The following is a 22,146-nucleotide window of genomic DNA, read 5'->3' as shown; positions in this document are numbered from 1 at the left end:
AGTACATGTTTCTTCCACACTCCATATGAATATAATATATAATCAATTGATTGAAATGACCAAACTAGAAACTTGGTATACAAAAGTTAAGTAATAAAAATCAACAACAAGAGCAAGTATCTTTTAGGCTCATAGCCTCAGCTATTATCATTTCAAAGAGCAAAACCGCACTGCGGTGCACAATACACAATCAGTATACAAGCTATTACCGTGCTTGAACATTGTAAACCAATTTGGTTTCTGAAAGGTCACGGATATTAGAAAATTCTTCAAATGAAGTCATCTTGTAGTTTTTTATGTGTTTCAATTGTATATGCTGTCCTTCTTTATAAGTTTCACTAGTATCGCTGACAACTGATGCTCCCAAAATAAAGGAGAGCCAAGCAAAACAAGATACCCACCAATTGTCTTCAGAGTGTCTAATCTAAGGGGCTGTGAACGCAATTACAACCCAAAATCTTCAGTTTACAATGAGAAAACTAACCCCTAAACACAATTCTGCTCCAAAAAATGATGGTCTGAGAAAACATGAAAAAATGATCAATGAACAGACCTGAGTTCTACCAGAATGAAAACGCTGCCCAATGAGAATAATTTTTTCAAAATGTGACTTCATGGTATCCTCCTCCATTGGCCCTTGAAGACGTTGAAACAGTTGTCTGGCACTACCCTGATATTACAAAGGTTGGAAATAGACTATGTCAGTCCACAGATACATGCCCTGGCAACTAAACAAGCATTTAATGACCTTAACAATGGAAACTTTAAAAAATAAAATCCATGCCTTTGGGATCCCAGGTAAGGTAGATGGGTAAGGCTGAGACGAGCCTGAATCCTCGGCACTGTCAGCTCCATCACCAGCACTTTTATCCATGAGAAATTTGTGACGTTCTTTGCAATCTATAGGTTTCCTGTATATACACTGCAATTTGCAGTTTATGAAATTTGTCAATGACTTGAATCACATGTGAGAAAGAAAGCCAACAGATTCCTATGAAAATGCTCCAGGTTTTTATAGATAATGTTAGCACCAAGATGTAATACTAGGATCAGCTGAATAGCAATAAAGCCGTTGTTAGTATTGTTATATTTTCAAGCAAAAAAAAAAAAAACATGAAATTTGAATATCACGCATATACACCACAAATAACAAGGTTCTTTTTAAACTCCAGCAGAGTAATTCTAAAAATAACAGAATCTTTTAACTACAGGAAGTTGTATTTGCCCATGCCAAAAGGAGATGCTAATTTGTAAACAATTTACTCACACATGTCACTGCTATAGTTGAAACTCCATAATTGACATTTACTCACTCTTGATGATTATGCTCGGTTTTTCCTATTTCACAACCTTAATTTTCAACCAAAGAAGGGCAAGGGAAAGAAAAATTATTAAGCATATAACTTGTACAGTACCACCTTCGATGTTCACTCTGACACCAGGAGTTTTCATAAAGTACCATGCAGACCTAGCAGAACAAATAAAAATTAGGGAGGGAGGGAACGAGAAAAGCTAAATGTGCCAGAAAATTCTCCAAAATCATAGTTTGATGCTCCCAAGATTAAATTCCTCCAAAAAATTATGAGATAGGAGAATGCATGTGCCGCAATTTTTTCAGTAATATTCAGAGGCAAATTTAGCAATTCTAAACAAAAAAAGATTCCAATAAATGAAACTAGTTACAGTAGGAAGTAATGCATATAACTCTAGATGGCAACACCTTGAAATGAAGAGTGCTGTTGAGAGCATCACTGACCAACTCCCAGTTAAGGCCCATATCATGAACGAGGACAACAAGAGCCTGCATAACATTAAGTAATTTTCAACCATTCAGTTCCTTGTTTTTGGAAAGCACACAAGACAATGTTCAAATGGAAAAGTGACCTGGTCCTCAAACGTTGACCATGCAATTCCAGGTCCAGATTGTCCGGCAGCGATCTGGAGCACAGAGAGATCAATAAGAAAATAGCATCTCATATGATGTTCTAGAAGCAAGTACTACAAAACTTTGCAAATAAGTACGCATACATGGAAGACTGCACGTGTAAATGAACAACACATACATACATGGTTGTATACAGTCATTTGTATGCATGCATCATGTTTGAATCTTTCATAAACATGCATGTGTATACTTATCATTCCAACCAACCAGCCAGCTAAACGGTGAAACAAGATATTCGATTCCAATACAAATTTTGGGATGCCTGATTTTCTGATAAAGCATAACTAGGATGTCAAATTATGTGCTACTAACAGCAAGTTTTGTAATCCGAATCAAAAAGAAAAAAGAATTATAGAAAACTGAACCAATGTATAAGTATAACTAACATAAAAGAAAAAACACCCTAGCCATGCTATTAATCAATTCAAAAAGTTTGGTAACCACTTGTCCTCTAAATGTTAGAGCAGAACTAAAACTACTCTAAATAAATACCAAACTACCACTTCATACCCGGACATTGCTGATAAGTGAGCCATGTGCATTCACGCAGAAATGCAATACACGACCACACCAAGACACATAAATAGAAAAACAATATAATTAAGAATAAAATTTGGACAATAAAAACTAGTTTTAATACGGATCAAGTAGACATAAGTCACACAATGAGACCTAAACAAAGCTAAGACAGAATTTATCACTACTTTAGCTAGCTTAGTGTCTTGTCAAATTTAATGGAATATATATATATATATGAGAGGAATTCCAATTGCCTCAAATGTAGTCATAGCAATTAACAATAAAACAAAATTACAACATTCCATTCTCATTCCACCGCATTTCAATTCACCATCATCATCATCATCATCCAGAACATTATCCAAATCTCAACTATATCTGGTTAAGCTTTATGAATTGTCATTCTCATTTCATTATTATAGAGTTTTGAGGAGCTAATTCTATTTTGTACAAATTATTTTTACACAACATCCAAACATTAAATATTTGGGAAATACTTTTTATTTCTAAATATCACTGCACAAAATTTATTTCATTTGTGCATCTTCTATCCTTCCATAAATTTTATTCATAATGTATCTTCAATAGGTGCTCCGCCCACGTGTTATTCACCATAATTTGTTTAAAATCTAGTTTATCTTTAGCATTAGTATTGTTAAAAGCATATTTTTGAAGCGAAGCAAATCAGTGTATTAGCCCCATGCATCACTTATCTATAAAGCGCAAGCTCATATAAGTGCACTTGGCTCCTGTTTAGAGTGGAATCTCAATTCAAATTTCATGCTTCAGTTCAACAGCTACTACAATAACTAGGCATAATCATTTACTTCCCACTATTTCTTATAGTCTAAGTCATTGGTCTTAGTTCCCCATTCTCTCCCGTGGAGTTAGTTGCTTCTTCGTAATTCTTCTCTATATGCTCATTCTCCCACTAGTTCTTATACACATTACACTAGCTTTTGTTGCTAACCATAGTAGCTTTTCACTCACAATCTTCTTCTCAAGAATACTTCTTGATGCGTCAACTTCATTCCCTCCCTCCCTCCCTCCCTCCCTTAAAGCGGTCTTTATCTTACGGCCTCTAGTTAGTCATTCAATCTAACAAGTAAATTATTGATTTTAAAGCATTCTTACATCACTTATACATTTATATATTTGATCATTTTGGATTTTAAGTAATTGTAAATTATTTTTATTGAATGTATCATCATATTTGCTAAAACATTATTTCTTGATGTAGTTCCGTTCATTTAAATAACTCTTATATACAAATGATATATAAACACACACAATTACATATATATATATATATACACACACGCACACACACACACTCTCTCTCACACACAACTCCTGAACACTTCAATTAGTAAAAGCGCTGCTTTACTTTAGGCTTTATGCATTGAAGCAAAAAGGAGCTACTTTAAATCACATTGCACTTAGTGCTTTGAAAACTTTTCTTAGCATAAATTTTTTTTCAGTCAGCGTAACAAACAATTAGTTCCCTAAGATAAATATAGTATAGTTAAACAAATTGCAATTTTACAAACTTATCATTAAACCTTCATGTTATTCTCTTATCATAATGTACCCATGAGGCTCTTCTCCATTTGAAAAACTTTTGAAAGTTATATCTTCATCTAAAATATCATTATCCATAAAATAAATTCACAATATAACTCCACAATGTCAACCCATTCTAGTAAATTGTAGCTTAAGGTGTTCAATCTATTTAACACAAATCTCTTTAAATAGATTACATACATGTACCATTAGATTAGTAATTTTCCTTCACAACCGTTCCATATTATAATATTATATTCAGATTTTATTGCTGCATATATTTAATAATATTATTATTATTTCTCAAAGGATCCTTCCTTTCTTTGTCACATAGCGATCTTAACATTCTCATTCAACTACAAGATATCAGTGATTACTCTATAATTGAACATTCATATGTATAAAGCATAATAGTCCTAACAATAGTTTTATAAAATTGATCTTTAAATCTCCAAGAAGTTCTCTTATAGCAAGTTGACAGAGGTCATCTATTCATTTTAACGAACTAGTCTTTAACACCAAAAGTTGAACCTTCTATATATATATATATATTATTCTGCAAAATAGAACCAGGATTAATCCCATTACACCAAAATATTACTTGACCTTCAACCCATATGAACTTGATATAATTCATTTAACATCATCATTAACTTCATCCCATGTCCCAAACAACTTAAAGTTGGCTTAATGAATCCTTAATTTCCATTTATTCTTGATGAGCACTACCAAGGTGCTAAACCTATTCTTTGCAAACTATTTTAAACAACTGATATCCTTGTGAACTTAATCTACACCTTCTCATTCTTTATCATTTGAATCTAATTATATAAAACTGGCTGTCCAGATTTCTGGACAGCTTCTAATTGCTGTCCAAAACTTCAGAACAGCAACGTTGCTGTCCAGAATCTACCCAAGACCAGCCTCCTTTCTGTCCAGAGAATTCTGGACGTTTGGCATGTCAGCCTGCCCTCCCACAAACTTGGAAATTGCTGTCCCAATTTTGTTCTCCTGCTGTCCAGAGAATCCAACAGCCTTCTAGTGCTGTTTTGCCATCCGGCATACTCCCATTTGTTGCCCGGAAGACTCCATCGACTGCCCACCCACAGAACTTCGCCAAGATCAACCGCCACAATTCGGAACTTCCTCTGCGCACCTCAAACAAGACCTACGAACTTGACTATGGTGAACTCTTCCCCAAGTTTCCTATTTTCCTAGTTTATTTTCAATTGTGGTTATATTTTGACTCACAAAGTTCATGTCAAACTCTTCACCGCTAAAGCTTAGAGAACTAGAGAGTTGAGTGAGGGACTCATGCATAGTGCCTAATCTCATTGTTAGTTTAGGGATTTACATTGAAAACCATTCATGTACGCAATGTTAAATTAACTTGATTGTTTTATGATCAACTTTTACGCGCGTGATTCAGCCTAAGCTTGTCTTACCGCTCTTTGTGTTTTCTTTTGTCGTTCAACATCAACGCAAAGTTTATAATTATTGTGCTCGAAATATTGAGCGTGCAAACTCCTTAATTTACTCATCCTTGCCTGTACGTTTTTCACTTTAATTCCAATAAAACACTTTAGTCCTCAATATTTCTTTATTTCAAATTTCTTAATTAAGTAGTATCACATATTTTGTTTTCCTATTACTTTAGGTAACAATGATATCATCAATAAATACTAGAAATATTGGCACTCCCCTTAGGACCAAATGCTTAATGAAGAGAGTGCGATCTTCTTAACTTTGTTTGTACCTTAGTTCTTTCATTAATTTAGCAATTCTCCCGAACCAAGCTTTGAGTTAATTTTTTTAGGTCTTACGGGCCCTTCTTAGACTACACAACTTATCATTTGTTCACTTCCCTCAAATCCTAGAGTAATGTAGATTTCATACAAGAAGAAATTATGCACAACAAGTTATTGAAGTTTGCTAGTTGAAGCGGACTGCCAAAGATAACATAATTCATATTGTGCTCATTTTTTCATTGGTAGTCAACTCCATATGCTTGCAGGTTACCTTTAACAACTAGTCTTACTTTATATCTTTCAATAGAGCTACCACCCGTGTACTTAAATAAAAACTATTTGCAATCTACAACATTATTTCCCTAAAGCTTATTGGCAATCTCTCATACGTTGTTTTTTTTTCCTTCTTTTTCAATGCATCCCTTCCTCTCATAATATTTTTTTTCATTTATATCCTAAAAATACCGTAAATAAAGTGTTTGGGATTACAGATGATGTTTAGATTCATAATAAATATTTTTATGGACTAGAGAAACATGTTTAAGTGATATGTAGTAAGGCAAGGAAAAAAAAAAGTTAATTTGTGCAACCTTTGATACCATTTCTAACAACAATAAAAAGATCAATATTATTTTTATAAGGAAGATCATAATTTACCACATCTTAACTAAAAGTACATTAAATGGTATTTTTTAATGTGTGAGATTAAGTACAACTCTCTTCCTTAAGTACAAATAAGGAAATCTTAGTAATAAATTTGGAAAACTTTATAAACAACATGAATGGACATGAGTGGAGTAAACTTGGTGGTGTTCATTTTGTTAAGGAATAGATTTAGTGATGTTGGGATCATTCTATTTTTTTATGTTGTTGTTATTGTGGTAGAGATAGGACAAAAGGGAGTTCACTCCTAAAAATGACCATGATTGGGATAACTATGGTCTCTATCTTCAATGAGGAAAATCTCCCCTAAAGATGTATAATGTAAAAATTACTGTTAGAAAATATGACATCAAGAAACAATGAAAAATTTCCCAGCAAATATGAAAGAGTAGCCAATACACAATTAAAAACTTTGTAGTCCAATTTCCCTCTAATTTTACTATGAACATGACATGAGAATAGAATAAGGAAATAGGCTCCAAGGGAGATTTATATTCTAAAAGATAGTCTATTTATCATGTAAGTTGTAGTAAGGACAAAATCACCACAGTTGGTTATAGGAAAATTTCCTAGAATAAAGGATGCTTGAGTGGTATTGGTAAGTGGGCATTTTTTTTTCTTTCAATAACCCCATTTCATTGGGTTTTATGTAAACAAAATGACTCATAAATGATACATTCTTATTAGAAGTATGGAATTAAAAAATTATTGAAGTAATTATTTATATCATACCTAAATTTTTTATTTTGACTCCAAATTGATTGTGAAACATTGAATGAAAAATAGGTACTCACATCAATTTTTATTTGATCAAGAATATCCATATGACTAGTACAATCATGAATCAAAGAAAAGTGCCTCCAAGCTCTTGAATTATTTGGAATAGTGTATACTCACCAAATGTCACTATGAATTAGTTCAAATGAATGGTAACTTTTATTACTAAGAAGAAAGGATGCCCTAGCGTGTTTTGAAAGCTCATAGTCTCATACTCAGCACAATGAAAAATTGTGATATTAACCATTTCAAAAATTAGGGAACCGTTATATTTAAATAATTAAAATATACACAACCAAGATAGGAATGATGGATTCAATTGCCATATTTATTTGAAGTTGCTCATTGTTGACTGAAAACCTAACTCCCCTTAATAACCCACGATGACATAACCGCCCCTCACGTAAATCCCTTACGCTACAATTGAACTAAAGGCCTCTTCCTCTTGTTTTTACAAAACCGCACAAAGAAGCCCTCACGAGCCCACTCGTTCACCCTCTGGTTCTCTAATTGCCGCACACAACAGCCCAAAGTAAACTTCTTCCCTCTCGTCTCCCTAAGTCACATGCACGAGACCCCACTCCCTCCCTCGCTCACTCATGCAATTGCACACAGGAGCACATACGAAGGACTCCTCACTTGATTTGTGTTCAATCGCAAACAAGAATGCTACCTATGTCGACCCATTGACCTGCTCTCGCAATCTTCCTACGCTTAAGCCCGACCCAAACGACCCATGCACAACCACCTTTTCACGCATGCGATCCCCAACCCTAATGCACGCAGACACTTACTTGCCCTCCCTCTGTCGCTCTCTAGTTGCTACACTATGTTGCACGGATACTCCTATTTACGAGGAGTGTTGTATCGGACACGTGTCGGATACGGATACGCCTCCGATACGACACGGATACGTGTCGGATACGGCTTTGCCGTATCCAATTAAAATACTATTTAAATTTGACTGGACACGCGTATCGGATACGCGTGTCCTATTAAAAAAAAACACTTAGCCGCAATTTACCCTATTCTTTTCGGCTTTCCACCGTTTCCGCTCAATATCCATATTCATTTATGCGGCTGAAACATTTCAAAGAGCTAGGTTTTTCGTTTCCACACAAGTGTTCATCTTCTTCGTTATAATTGAAGGAGCGGCTCGATGACGTGAGCATAGAAGCAAACAGGATCATCCTTTGTCGACAAAGAGGCTTGACGACGCGAGCATTAAAGTCGATAGGATCATCCTTCGTCGACGGAGCGGCTCGACAATGCGAATAGTGAAGGCGACGTGAGCAGTGAAGGTTCGTTTTCTTCGTCGTTCTTCGTTTTCTTAATCATAGGCTTGGTATCGAAACTCGGTATCGCTTGGTACCAAACGGTACTGGAACTCGATATTGCTCGGTACTGCTCGATACCGAGCGGTACTGGAACTCGGTACCGCTCGGTATTGGAACTCAGTACTGCTCGATACTGTAACTCGGTATTGCTCGGTACTACTCGGTACCGAGCGGTATTGGAACTCGGTACTGGTCGGTATTGGAACTCGGTACTGCTCGGTATTGGAACTCGGTACCGCTCGGTATTGGAACTCGGTATCGCTCGGTATTGGATCTCAGTATTGCTCGGTACTGTAACTCGGTATTGCTCGGTAGTGTGAAGGACAGTACAAGGATAAGTTCTTCATTTCTAATTTAATCAAAGAAGTTATCATGATGGTGGGGCCTTCAAACATCATTCAGGTCATTACTGATAATGCACCTGTTTGTAGAGCTGCAGGTCTACTTGTAGAGCAAGCATATCCTCATATTTTCTGGACACCATGTTTTGTGCATACGCTTAATCTTGCTTTGAAGAACATTTGTGCAGCTAAGAATACCGAGGCAAATGAAATCACCTATAATGAATGTCATTGGATCACAGTGATTGCTGGAGATGCAATTATAATTAGGAATTTTATTATGAATCACTCCATGAGACTCTATGTTTAATGATTTCTCTAATTTAAAGATGCTTGCAGTTGCTGAAACTCGGTTTGCCTCAGTTATAATGATGTTGAGAAGATTCAAAAAAATAAAAAATGCTCTTCAAGCTATGGTGATCAGTGACAAATGGTCATGTTATAGGGAAGATGATGTTGGAAAGGCTAGGTATGTAAAAGAGAAGCTTTTAGATGATTTATGGTGGGATGAGATTGAATACATCATAAATTTTACTGACCCAATTTATGAGATGTTGAGAGTAGCTGATACGGATAAGTCTTGTTTACATCTCATTTATGAGATGTGGGATTCAATGCTAGCCAAAGTAAAATAAATTATATATAGACATGAGAGGAAGGCACTTCATGAAGACTCAAGCTTTTGGGATGTTATTTATGCTATTCTAGAAGATAGGTGGAGCAAAAGTAATGCATCTTTACATTGCTTGGCTCACTCACTAAATCCAAGGTAAATTTCAACATTTTTTCATTACGAATTCACAATTTGTTGTTTTATAATTTCAACCTTTTTTTATTATTTCATTTTAATGTTATTTGAAGATATTCAACTAAAGAATGGCTTCAAGAGGATCATCAAAGAGTTTCTCCACAGAAAGATTTAGAAATTTCAAATATGAGAAAGACATGTTTAAAGCATTATTTTCCAAATGAGGAGGAGAGAAGAAGTGTCAATGTTGAGCTTGCTAAATTTTTTTGGTTATTTAGAGGACTTTAGTGACCAAGAGTCGTTGCGTGATAGGTGGAGAATTGATCCGAAAATGTGGTGGATTATACATGGAGCTTCAGCACCTCTACTTCAAACAATCGCCATAAAATTGCTTGGCCAAGTTTCATCCTCGTCTGTTGTGAAAGAAATTGGAGCACATACTCATTCATCCAATCAATGAAGAGAAATAAAATTACTTCACAACGGGCTGAAGATTTAGTTTACGTGCATACAAACCTTCGGCTTCTCTCAAGGAAAACTCCAACTTATATGGAAGGAGACAACAGGATGTGGGATGTTGCTGGAGATGGATTTGAATCTCTTGAGGATATGGGAATATTAGAAATTGCTAATCTTTCACTTGATGAGCCTGAATTAGAAGCTATGATATTTATTGAAGATGATATAGAAACTCAAAGACAAACCACTGAAGAAGATAATCCTATCATTCCTTCTATTGAATAGTTGAAATTTCATGTGCTGGACAATTTATCTTCTTGTTTTTGTTGATGTACTAGACATTTAAATATTTAATGCTTACTTTTATTTCAATTTTTTTGTCATTTCAAATATTACACTTTGATTATTTTCTTAATTTTTATGTATTATTTAAATATTATAATGTCGTATCCACGCCGTATCCGTATCCAGTATTTTTAAGAATTGGCGTGTCCCGTATCCGTATCGTGTCGTATCCGTATCGCCGTATCCGTATCGCCGTATCCGTATCGGTGCAACATAGTTGCTACACACAGAAGACCCGACCTCTCGACTCTCTCTATGCCGCACGCAGAAGCCAAAGACCTAGACTCCACTCGCCTCTTTCGCTTTATCGTTGCCACACACAAGAGCTGAAGCCACTTTAGTCGCACGATCCCTACACTGTCTGAAAGAAATGGCCCTTCAACCCTCCGATCTCTCTATTATTACTATTATTAATTGAATGAAAATTATTTAACTATCACTACCGTCGTCGTCATTCTCCGTCGTACACCAGAGATATAAATTTATTTATTGGCTTGCTTGAATAACAGGTATCGAAGACCCACGTCCATCGTATCATTGATCCAGCCAGGAGAAAAAACAAGAACACATGAAGACCTACATCCGTTGTTTGGCCAAGAGAAATGAGCATACAAAGACCTCGCACCATCATATCTTTGATCCGTCCGGGGAGAACAAAAGGCAAGTGCCTATCCAACACTTCCTACACGAGAGGTGGAATGTCAGGAGGTTAGAGAAATTTTAAATGACAAAGATCCCTTACATAACTAATTTCAAACAAATTTGTCATTTTAAATAATTTTTAAAAATATATAAAAATGTTGACCTCTGTTATCTAAAAAAAATAGAGAAAATAACAAAATACTTAAAAAATCATTACCTCTGTCATGCCCATATGCAAATCCTGCCGAAGATCCCGCCCGCTACAGTGATGATGGCGTAGCTCTGCAACGGCGCCAAAGGGTCCTTTCACGAATACATCCAGCATCTCGATCCTGCTCCCGCTCTATCGTTAAAAGCAGACTGAATGAAGAGATCGGGGCTTTTTCCCTTCCCACACGCAGAACTCCCGATTTCTTCTTCTCTTCCAACTACCAAAGCCATCTCGATGCCCCTTCTTCCTCATTGTCGATCCTAGCCAACGAAGTCGTAGCTTCTGCTCTCTTGCCCGACGCCTTATACAGCTTCTCCGACCACTGATTCCACCTGCACCGTCAACCTCCCGCTAAAGACAAACCCAACTCTTTCCCAAACCTTATCTCCAACTCGCCTTACCTCTCTACCTCTCATTTCTTCCGATCCAGTCACAAGCAGAGAGAGAGAGAGAGAGAAGAGAACTACCTACCTTGATCCCAAGCAGCTCCCATAGCCGAATACTCCAACTGCCTCTACCTTCTCCCATCCGATCTCACGCCAAAACCGTGCCCTATCTCCACCCCATATAGCCGAACGAAAACCCCTGCTCGTCGCCCCCTATAGCCGCAAATCTATCCAAGCCTTCATCTCCGACGCCTCCTACCTGGCCGAACTCTCCAGCACCGACATCCCCCTAGCCGCGAGCCCCTTTCTCTCTACCCGGTCTCTAAGGTTGAAATTAGGTTTATTATATATTAATTTTAGTTATAATTATTAGCATTCTTTTTTTAAAATATTAGTTATTAGTAATATTAGTATTACTCTTAATATTAATACTATTATTAGAACTATTATTACTAATATTATTATTATTATTAAAAGAGATTAAAAAAATGCTTCTTTTGCCTCGATCTGTGTGCCAACACCATCGTCACCAACCATCACGCAAGTATAACATTCTAAGCTTTAAAAACCCGTTCTCGACGCTTGCAACGTGGCGAACAATCACCCATGCACGCTTTTCTCTAGCATTGTAGGAGAGAATTCGTTGCGATGCTTGCAACGGGGCTGGTAATCACAAAACCCCATTTTCGGCGTTAGCAGCGTACTAGAAAACTAACTCATGCACGCTTTTCTCTAGCGTGGTGGGAAGGAAACCCGGTGCGACGCCTACGGCGAGGCAGGGTCAAATATAATTGCTTATTTTAAACCGGTACCCGAAAACCCATGCACATCTTTCTCTGGCGTGATGAAGGACGAAAATTATGGTCGCGGTGTCCTCTGACACTAACCATGCACGATTTTCTCTAGCATGGCGAGAGACCCAGTTTCCTGTAGTTTCTCCTAAACGGGGGGAGACGCCGGGAGGCTGCCGAAATTTTGTCAGAAGAAGAAAAGGACTTGGACTCGGATTTGGACATTAAACTTGAGCTTGAATGAATTAAAAAGAGATGAATTCATAACAACATAGAACTTGATTTGATTAACAACTATAAAGATTTAAATGAACAATAAGAACTTGAATGAATGGACCACAGGGGACTCGCACAAGACTTGCGAACTTTTGAACAATAGAGGACTTGCATATCGGATGACAATGAAGAAGAATAATTTTGGCCTTGGTCTTAAGCTCAAATCGGAACCGGACTTTGAATTAATGATCTAAATCTTTATCTAAACTAAAGTCTAATGTTTGGAAGTGAAAGTCATAAACCATAAAAATGATAAAATTAAAGGTAAATAAGTGAATGAAGAGTAAGTCTTCAAGAGATGTATAAGCAAGGAATGATGAGGTGGAATTATCTCGAATTCAAGCAAATCAATCTACATGCAACAATCAAATAAAGGTGGTGGCAATATATTTACAATCAGTGGCATTAGGTCTCCTACAAATGCACCAATCCACCTGACATGCTAGACTTTTGTAAGAAGATAGAAATCAGCATGTAATGGAAATTGAAAAGCGTATACCATTGATGGCAATCAAATATCGATAATGTGAGTTCACCATGCATGTCACAATTTGTTTCCAAGGAGGACGAAAAGTATGTGGTGTTCGCTATAACTCACACACAAGTAAGATAGTTGCAAAGTGAGTAAACATGATAAAACATGATAGCGACTATGTCATCAACATTAACTCGGCGCCCAGGAAATGTATCAATAAAAGGGTTCAGGAGTACAATGAGCGTGATGAACTGATGATCAAGATTTATTAAACAAGCTTCAAATAAATATAATTCACAAAGTGATCAATGTCATTTGACCCCTTGTGATCGACAAAAGAATTCAACATACAATGAACTGGCGACAAAGATGTATTCACAAGGTCCGAAGCAAACATCACCTTTGTACAATTAATACCACTTGATTGAAAATGAATACACTGGCTCACCACAAGCAGAAGTAGATGGGTAAATACAGAAGAGAACTGCAGCTGATACGAGCTCCTACAATCTGTCGTAGAAGACCCATCAATCACCTAATGTGTTGACCACAAGTAAAAATCAATTGGAGAATGCAACAATATGATATTGAGGATTCATCACATTGACTATAATGCAAACATTAGTAGAATATACGATGACTGGCTCATGGACAACAACAACTAACATGCAATAAGTGCAAGTAGTTCCCCACTCTCTAATAGTAGCATTCAAGTGAATGCACTTACCCGCTTGTGATCAATGATATGGGGGTCTCAATCAGCACTAAAGAATTATCATGCGAATAAGAGAATGTGACTACCGACATGTGATTGTGAGCATAAATCAATCGAGCATTTGTGAAGGAGAGACTCATGAAAACATACACATGGAATGATGGATACTTGCAAGCAATGACCAAAGATTGAATGAAAGATATGCAATAAATGTTAGATGCTTATGTCATTAGCAACGCTGTAACATAAACATGCACATTCAATTCTGTGAGCAATGGAATGAATTCAAAGCATATGCAGCGACGTTATTCACAACAAATGCTGAAAGCTGTCATGCCATATATGAAGGTCATTTGTGAATACAAATATACATATCAAACTACTCATGAATGGTGATGAGGGAGATCCAATGAATGCTACATCACCTTATCGATCAATCACTGGTCAATATTAAGTAACTACATTTATCTGATAAGAGCAAAGGCTGATGATACTACATCAAATGCAGACATCTGTGATCAAAAGCAGGAGATTCGTTAGTGCACTACAATCTATCTATAGAAATCAACAAATAGTGCACGACAGTCTACCTGTACAAAGCAACGAACAACTCAATTCAGAAGTTGTTACGCCACGCCACCGGATCTGCAACCTATATACGAGCAGATAGAAGGCGTGTACGAATTTCTAAATAGAACGCTGCATTCAAATGGTGGTCACCCACACAACTAAGCAGCATTAAACATCTCAAAAATACCCCCGTACGTGCACCGTAATTTGTATACACATAGGTACACAAAAGTGGTAAATGCAATCACAACCTGTATGGGCCCTGGCGAGCGTGTAATAAATACACACGTGACGTCTAGGGATGCTGCGCGGGTCAATAAATGTGAACTCAATCCTCCTAAGCAGGTAAATAATAGTCGACAAGGTTCAACAAATAACTATAAAATGTCGCCAAACACCCGCACGGGCCCCAACGAGCGTGTTATTGGTACACACGTGACGTCTAGGGATGTTGCGCGGGTTAATAAGTGAATTCAAGTCTGAGCTCGATCCTTATATGCGAGTAGATAGGAGTCGACATGGCTCGAACCATCAAATAAATATGCGGTCGCGATGTCGATCGGTATATTTATTTTATACATTCATATTAGGCCTTCATGGCCTATAATTAAAAGAATTCATTCACAAGGGTATAAAGCCTACGAAACCCGATCCTCTGTCAACAACTCGACAGATAGACAAGGCTCAAAGCATAAATATTTTCAAATGACCCCAAACACCCCGATGATGGTCGCGTTAAATAGAAAATCTCAACAAAAGGGCTTAATTTCAAATATTTTCAAAATGTCACTCAAATGCCCGAAAATTCAAAATTCCAAAGATCATCCAAAATCCAGAAATTTAAAAAAATATTTAAAACTAAAATCTAACCATTAAACACTTAAAGCAAATATCCATTCACCATCCACAACAGTTTGCCGAGGTGGACAAATATGAAAATTACTTCAGCTCACAAAGAGCTAATGCCTAGTCGAAAATATCACAAGGATCCATTCTCAAACAATCTTCTGCCAGTAAAAGCGTGGCACGTGTCCTCTGACAGACGATTTTGCCGCCAAATGGCACCGCAGGATAAATGGTTATGACCTGGGGCCCTCTGAACCGAGTGATTTTGTCGTCAAATGGCACCACGAGATACTGGTTATGGCCAGAGCCAATGCGTTTCTTAGTGGCATCAAATTCTTTAGATATGAATCAATAGGATATGATCGATAGGGCACAAAGCCCTCTGTTAGCTAAGGTGGATTCAAATTTATCCCCTTAGACAAACACTCACCCCAGGTCTACAAGGTCCCCTTAGACGAAGGAATCCATGGCTGCCGATAAGGATCCTTCTATCAGGTTGGGTCGACTACCTCCTTTGACTAGGTAGACCAAGGTCCACGATGGCCCAGGACGACGTAACCATGGTATCTTGATCAGGTCCATCATCTATTCCCCCACCATTCGCTTTAACTGCAAGGTGGTGAAATTTCTATTTCAAAAATTAAAATTTTCAAATTCTCAAATCCAAACCCTTCAAACTTCCAATTCTCAAGTCCATTGCTGCTACTATACGTCTGATACCACATATCTCTACGTATCTGATTGACGACTAGCCTTAATCGAAAGTTCTCTCTCGTGATCGAGAGGGGTAATTAACTATAGGGGCTTGCGCCTATAGGAAACCAGAATTCAGATCATAAAGTCCTCACAAAATGAGGGCGAAATATCTAGGTAGTGTCTTATCTACAAACTCATCTGCCTTCCAAAAATTTAACCTGGAACTTAATTCCGTTAAAACTCCCTCGCCGAAAGAAAAAGCAAATCAGTGGGCGGAGGCCGGGGACGAATTTTCGGAGCCCACAAAAAAATGTCATTTCATTTGATTTTAAAAATTAAAATAATAATAATAATATATTAAAAATTTTAAATTCCATATTGAAAGAAATTGTACTATCTCTTATGTCAAGCAACATATTGTCAGGAGGGGCAAGAAACTTGTTGATTTAGAGAGCCAAAAGCAATGCCATGATGGCAAGGAGCTTGATTATCATTTGCTAATTCAGGATATATGTGAATATAATGATTCGGTGATCCATTTGATTGTGTGCGCGTGCTAAAGTCAGGACTCAACAAATTGACAAGTATTTTAATCTTTCAATATTAGCTCCAACTGCAACTGATAAGGAAGAATGCAATGAACTATTGAAAAGGGGGATTTGGATTGAGCCATTTGTTGTCAACCCTAAGATTATATTATCACCAATAATCAAGAACCTTATTCAATATGCAGTGATTGTACCAGAGAAAGAGAATCCTCCAGCCATGTCCTCTGAAGGTACACGCGGCACATATTTTATGCAAGATGTTTCAAGGAAAAAATCATTGCTTCTTTGAAAGAAAGATGATGAGGACATCGACAGACATTACCGACATGTTTATCGCTGGCGAAACCGCAGATCGACGGCCACGATTCAGCGCCTCTACTTTTGATTCTGATGTCATGATGTATTATTTAGTATTTGCAGTTTTTCCATTTTTACCCCTGTGGGGAGTTGCTTTGTTATTGTAGCCCTGAGGGCAATTTAGTCTTTATTTCTTCATGTATGCTTGAGACCTATATATATGGGTCTTTTTCTCTTGTAATGGCTAATGAAGATTGAATGAAAATTTTATGTTTGTTTCTACTTCTTGCATGAGAGCTTGAAGAGAGAAAGAGAGAGCTCAAGGGGAGCAAATCGCAAGGCCCACTAGTCGTTGGAAGAGTCTACGGCTCGTGGTTAATTTCTTCTATCATTGCGTTCATAATTTTCTTCCAATTTCTTCACCTCCACTACAAGAAATCCCTCCTCACCCCATTGCCGCCGCCCCTTGGGAACCCACCGCCGACCACCACCATAACCCCGGCCGGCCTCCTTGCCGACAACCTCCCCTCATCCACCCAACCCCTTCCTACACAAATTTCAAATTTGATGAAAATTTCAAATTTCGAATTCTTTCCTAATTTGGAACTCCAATTTAGGAAAGCTTTCGTCATGAAATTCAATTTCAATTTGATTTAACTTGGAGTTATGAGACCAATTGCCACGTCATCATCCTAAATTGGAAACCCTTTTCCCTTGAATTCCCCTCTCCCTCTATGCATGCCACCGGCCCTCCATGGAGAGATTTCCATTAATTTCTTATTTAATACTTTGACCGTTTTGAAATCCTAATTTGAATTCAAAGGTTTTTCCCTCCTAAATTACTTAAAACTGAAATTAATTTTCAGTTTTAAGATTTTAAACCTCCTCCTTCCCTCCAAGCATGCCGCCGGCCACCCCTCTTGATGAGCCCCATTAATTGCTCATTAATTCCCCTTAATTACATTTGAAATTTGAAATAAGTCTCAAATAATTCCCTCCAAATTTACTAAAATCTGAGAATAATTTAAGATTTGAGTAAACCTCTTGCCACTTCACCTAACCTAACTTCTCTCCCTCATTGCACCCGCCCCTCTCTCCCACCTTGGCCGAATTCCCCATTGCTCCTTGGGAATCCCGCCAGCCCCTCCTCTTTTCTCCCCTTCTCTTGTACATTGAGAAGCCTAGAGACGAAGAGGACGACACCTCTCCTATTCTCTTCAATGTTGAATGGCAGATCCCGAGCTTGAATGGGGTCTTGTATTCAACGCCGACGGAAACATCAACATCCTAAGATCGCCGTGCTTTGACGTGGAATATGAAGACAAGACCACCGTTGAAGAATATTTGGAGCGAGTCGTCCTGATTCTTGCGAGCATCATCGACCGACGATTTTCAAGCTACGATTGGAGCCTCGTCGGCCACCCACTATATCCATCTCCACCGGCTACCTCTCCACCAACAAAGTTCTTCGGCGCCATCGTTGTAGTGGTAATATCTTTCATTATTTGGCTCATCTTTCTCCGCTAAAGCCTACAAGTAGCTGAGTGAGAAGGCCTTGAGGTGAACCTCTCATTGTTAAGTGTTGGATTATGTTACTTGTGCTTAGCATTTAATCTTACCTTGGTTTTTGAAAGGATAGTCTTGGTTATTCTCTATTGCTAATCTTTGGCCTAAGCAAGTTAAATTTTTCAAATTCTTAATTCTCTCTTGCATGATTGAAATAAATTTATAAGGGCAAAACTTAAAACAATTTTCTTTCTCGTTTCTAAACGTAACTCCTAGTAGTTTCACATCAAAAGACCTTGAATAATTGATGATTCTTGCTTTGGAATAACATAAGGGGTTATGCAGACATATATGGCGAATGAAGTTATGCAGACATTATTTGGGATTTTTTACATACATAACACTTAAAACTACGTTATTTACTCATTTAACACCTAAAGTTTTCTATTTACACACATACCACTTAAAACTATTTCTCATTTCTAAAAAACCACTCCGTCCCTCTCTCTGTGAAATCCCGCTGGCTTCACTTCGCAAGGCCCTCCACGCCGAAGTTCCGACGATCGGGCCTCCACCGCCGACGACAGTCTGTCCGAAGCAATTATGCAACGTTACCAACGCTATTCCGGTGGCCGCCGGACACCATTGTCACAAAACCGGACTGAACTTCTCTCTCTCCGTCGCCGCGAGTGCCTCCGTGTCTTTCGCCAACTCGATCAAGATATCGATGGGATCCTCGTCCACCTCCACGATCATGCTATCGACATGATCATGCCCTGTCTCTAACACCTTCGTGAAGGCATTGCGCAGAGACCTTTGAATATAGAATTCAACCCGGCTTGCACCAACAGACCTTTGAAATCGAAGAGCGAGCCATTCATACTGTCGGCGGTGGATCTGATAAAACTGGCGAAAGTGACCGTCGATGAATTCTTCCAGATTCCGATGACTGTGAGAGATGAAATGGTGCACGATTTGGTCGAGGGGCTTGAATCGATCTTTAAGGAGTGTACCTCCTTCGTAGCTTCATGCGGTGAGTGAATTTGTTTCTTATGACGTAAAAATTTCACTGTTTCTTCAAATTTCTAATTTGAATTTCATCGCAGGGAATCGGCAGACCTACATGCCGTTCTTGCCGCCATTAACGCGATGCAATCAGGACTCGAAATTAACGAAACTGTGGAAGAAAGCGAAACCGTGCACAGCTGGAATGGAAATCGGACAGGCCGTCGTCGGCGGTGGAGGCCCAATCGCCGAAACTCCGGCGTGGAGGGCCTTGCAAAGTGAAGCCAGCGGGATTTCACGGAGAGAGGGACGGAGTGGTTACGAAGTGGTTTTTTAGAAATGAGAAATAGTTTTAAGTGGTATGTGTGCAAATAAAAAACTTTAAGTGTTAAATGAGTAAATAACATAGTTTTAAGTGTTGTGTATGTAAAAATCCCTAGATTTTATCTTAATTTGATTTATTATATCAAGTAGTCTAGGTCTTGCGGACACACCACCTGGAACAACGTAAAAACCGTGTAATAGAACATCAAAAAAACTTTACAAATGACGATAAGGAAGAATAAGAGTGTCAAATGATTTTAATATTTGGAAGATCAAATCTAAATTGCTAAATTTGATAATAACAAGGGACGCCTAATCACATTGGAAAAGGATTTTGCACACGCTTTTATCATTCCATCAATATCAAACTCTTAAATGCAAGATCTGAGAACACTTCGTAGATTCGCTAAAAGTGTTCAAACACTCCGACAATAGCTCCAATCTATATGCTAAAAAATAGTTCACATGTGCTCCGATCTTTACGTCAAGCTCCTAAATGCGAGACCTGAGAATGCTTCGTGGATTTGCTAAAAATGCTCAGACACTTTGATGATAGCTATGTTGATAAAAAAATTTAACAAGAAAGAGCTATTTAATTTTCAAAATTTCCTCATAACTCTAAAATCATTCATTCAAAACCTAAACTCAAATCCTACTAAGAATTCAAACTCTTAAAATGAAATCAATCACCAAAAACTTAAAACCAAAATCCATCCATACTTTGCAAAACAGATTCGCGAGGATGATGAAGTGAAGAATAGCTTCAGCTTACAAAGAGTAGATGTCTTGTTTTATGTCTTGCTACAATCCATTCTCAATTAATTTCTTACCAATTGGGACGTTACACGTGCCCTTTGACTGCATGGTTTTGTCGCAAAATAACACCATTATATTACGGTCACGGCCAAAGCCTGTATGTTCCCTAATGATTAAAAGCCACTTAAGTAATGAATTATAGGGTGCACTCTATAATATAAAGCCTTATATTAGCTAAGGTTGACTTAAATTCAATTCTTTAGCCAAGCATTCATCCCAGGTCTATAAAGTAGTAACCTTGGACGACACAACTCATAGATGCTAATAAGGATCATTCTATCACGTTGGATCGATTATCTCCTATGACTAAGTAGACCAAGGATCATAACAGTTCAGAACGGAACCATGGGATCTTGATCCAGCTCATCATCATTCCCTCATCACCCACTTTAAGTATATGGCAATAAATTTCAAATCATAAACTCCAAAATCAAAAACAAAATTCAAATCCTAAAATCGCTATTATTATATATTAAATAATTATTGCAACCTATTTAACGACTAGCCTTAACCGAAAATTCTCTCTTATTACCGGGAGGGGAAATTAATCATAGGCGCTTGCGCCTCTCAGAAACTAAAACTCATATCAAAAAGTTCTCACAAAAATAAGGGTTAAATCTCGAGGTAGTGTCTTATCTAAGACCAAATCTTCATCTGAAAATCTACCCCAAAACCAAAATCCGTTAAAACTTTAATAAAGAGGTGCGGTTTCGGAGCCCACTCTCATGACTATGTGAAGTACTCTATATTTCAAGATAGTAAGCCCATCCCCTTCCTTAGGGGGTCCAATCTTCCTCTCAAAATCCTAGTCCCCAAAAATCCAATAAGGGTTAGAGGAGTGCCATGGAGATAACCAATCCTTGTGATGATAGCAAGGCAAGAATTGCAACAATCTACAACTAAGGCATGAAGTATATAAGTTAAAATATTAAGATTTGGGGGTCATGTGATTCATGACACCTAAGTCAGTTACCAAAGAGTTGACCAAAGGCTCTATGAAATATATAATCCATGCAGAAGTGAGTACTTACCTGAAAGTGCCAAAGAGAATGCACCAGAAGATTTCTTCCTAAAGGATTCTATCATGCCTCAAGTTCTTCGATTTAATCATTGTTGAAACCTCCTTGTTGATGTCCACAGATTGCTATGTCAGATGAGCCTATGATTTGTTAGCCTCCTCGATTCCCTCATTATCGGCTTGGTAGTTTTCAATTCAGTCTTCAATATATCTCCTTGGAGAATCATGTGAGACTCATTGATGCCAGTGCTTTCCTATTATATCTACCCCCTGCTATGTTCCTAAGGGCTATTAGTCCAAGGAAAAAAAGAAAGCCCAAATGATAGGAGTTTTGTATCTGTGGAGGACTGCAGCTAAAGCTGATCGCAGGTGAAGGTCAATGCTGAGAAAAATTGATAAGTAGAGTTGGACGTCGAGCAGAAATTAATAACAATTTTAGAGATCCACGCAATCAGGCAAAATTGTGAAGTGACAAAGTGATAAACGCTTGGAAATGATAGAGCCAAAATGAAATCAAGCAATGGAAAAGAAAGAATGAAGAGATCACAAGGTTATGGATGAAGAGATGAAATAGAGGCA

The 22,146-nt window shown here is 37.7% G+C and overlaps 1 protein-coding gene across 4 annotated transcripts in view; it reads right to left on the bottom strand.

Moving 5' to 3' along the window:
- Window positions 1–22,146, bottom strand: part of LOC110096188 (chromatin modification-related protein EAF1 B) — a 52,708-nt gene that overhangs the window by 18,566 nt on the left and 11,996 nt on the right. For all 4 annotated transcript variants that reach the window (XM_020821991.2, XM_020821993.2, XM_028701286.1 and 1 more), the window contains 4 exons: window positions 1,885–1,938; window positions 1,721–1,801; window positions 785–922; window positions 554–670 (listed from right to left, as the gene is read on the bottom strand). In XM_020821991.2, the coding sequence (XP_020677650.1) occupies window positions 554–670; window positions 785–922; window positions 1,721–1,801; window positions 1,885–1,938 (390 nt within the window). The remainder of the gene's footprint in view (window positions 1–553; window positions 671–784; window positions 923–1,720; window positions 1,802–1,884; window positions 1,939–22,146) is intronic.

The sequence above is a fragment of the Dendrobium catenatum genome, unplaced genomic scaffold (assembly GCF_001605985.2).
Source record: "Dendrobium catenatum unplaced genomic scaffold, ASM160598v2 fragScaff_scaffold_1666, whole genome shotgun sequence".
NCBI classification, from domain to species: domain Eukaryota; kingdom Viridiplantae; phylum Streptophyta; class Magnoliopsida; order Asparagales; family Orchidaceae; genus Dendrobium; species Dendrobium catenatum.
The sequence above is the reverse complement of the archived record's forward strand: the minus strand, read 5'-3'. Positions and strand labels throughout refer to the sequence as shown.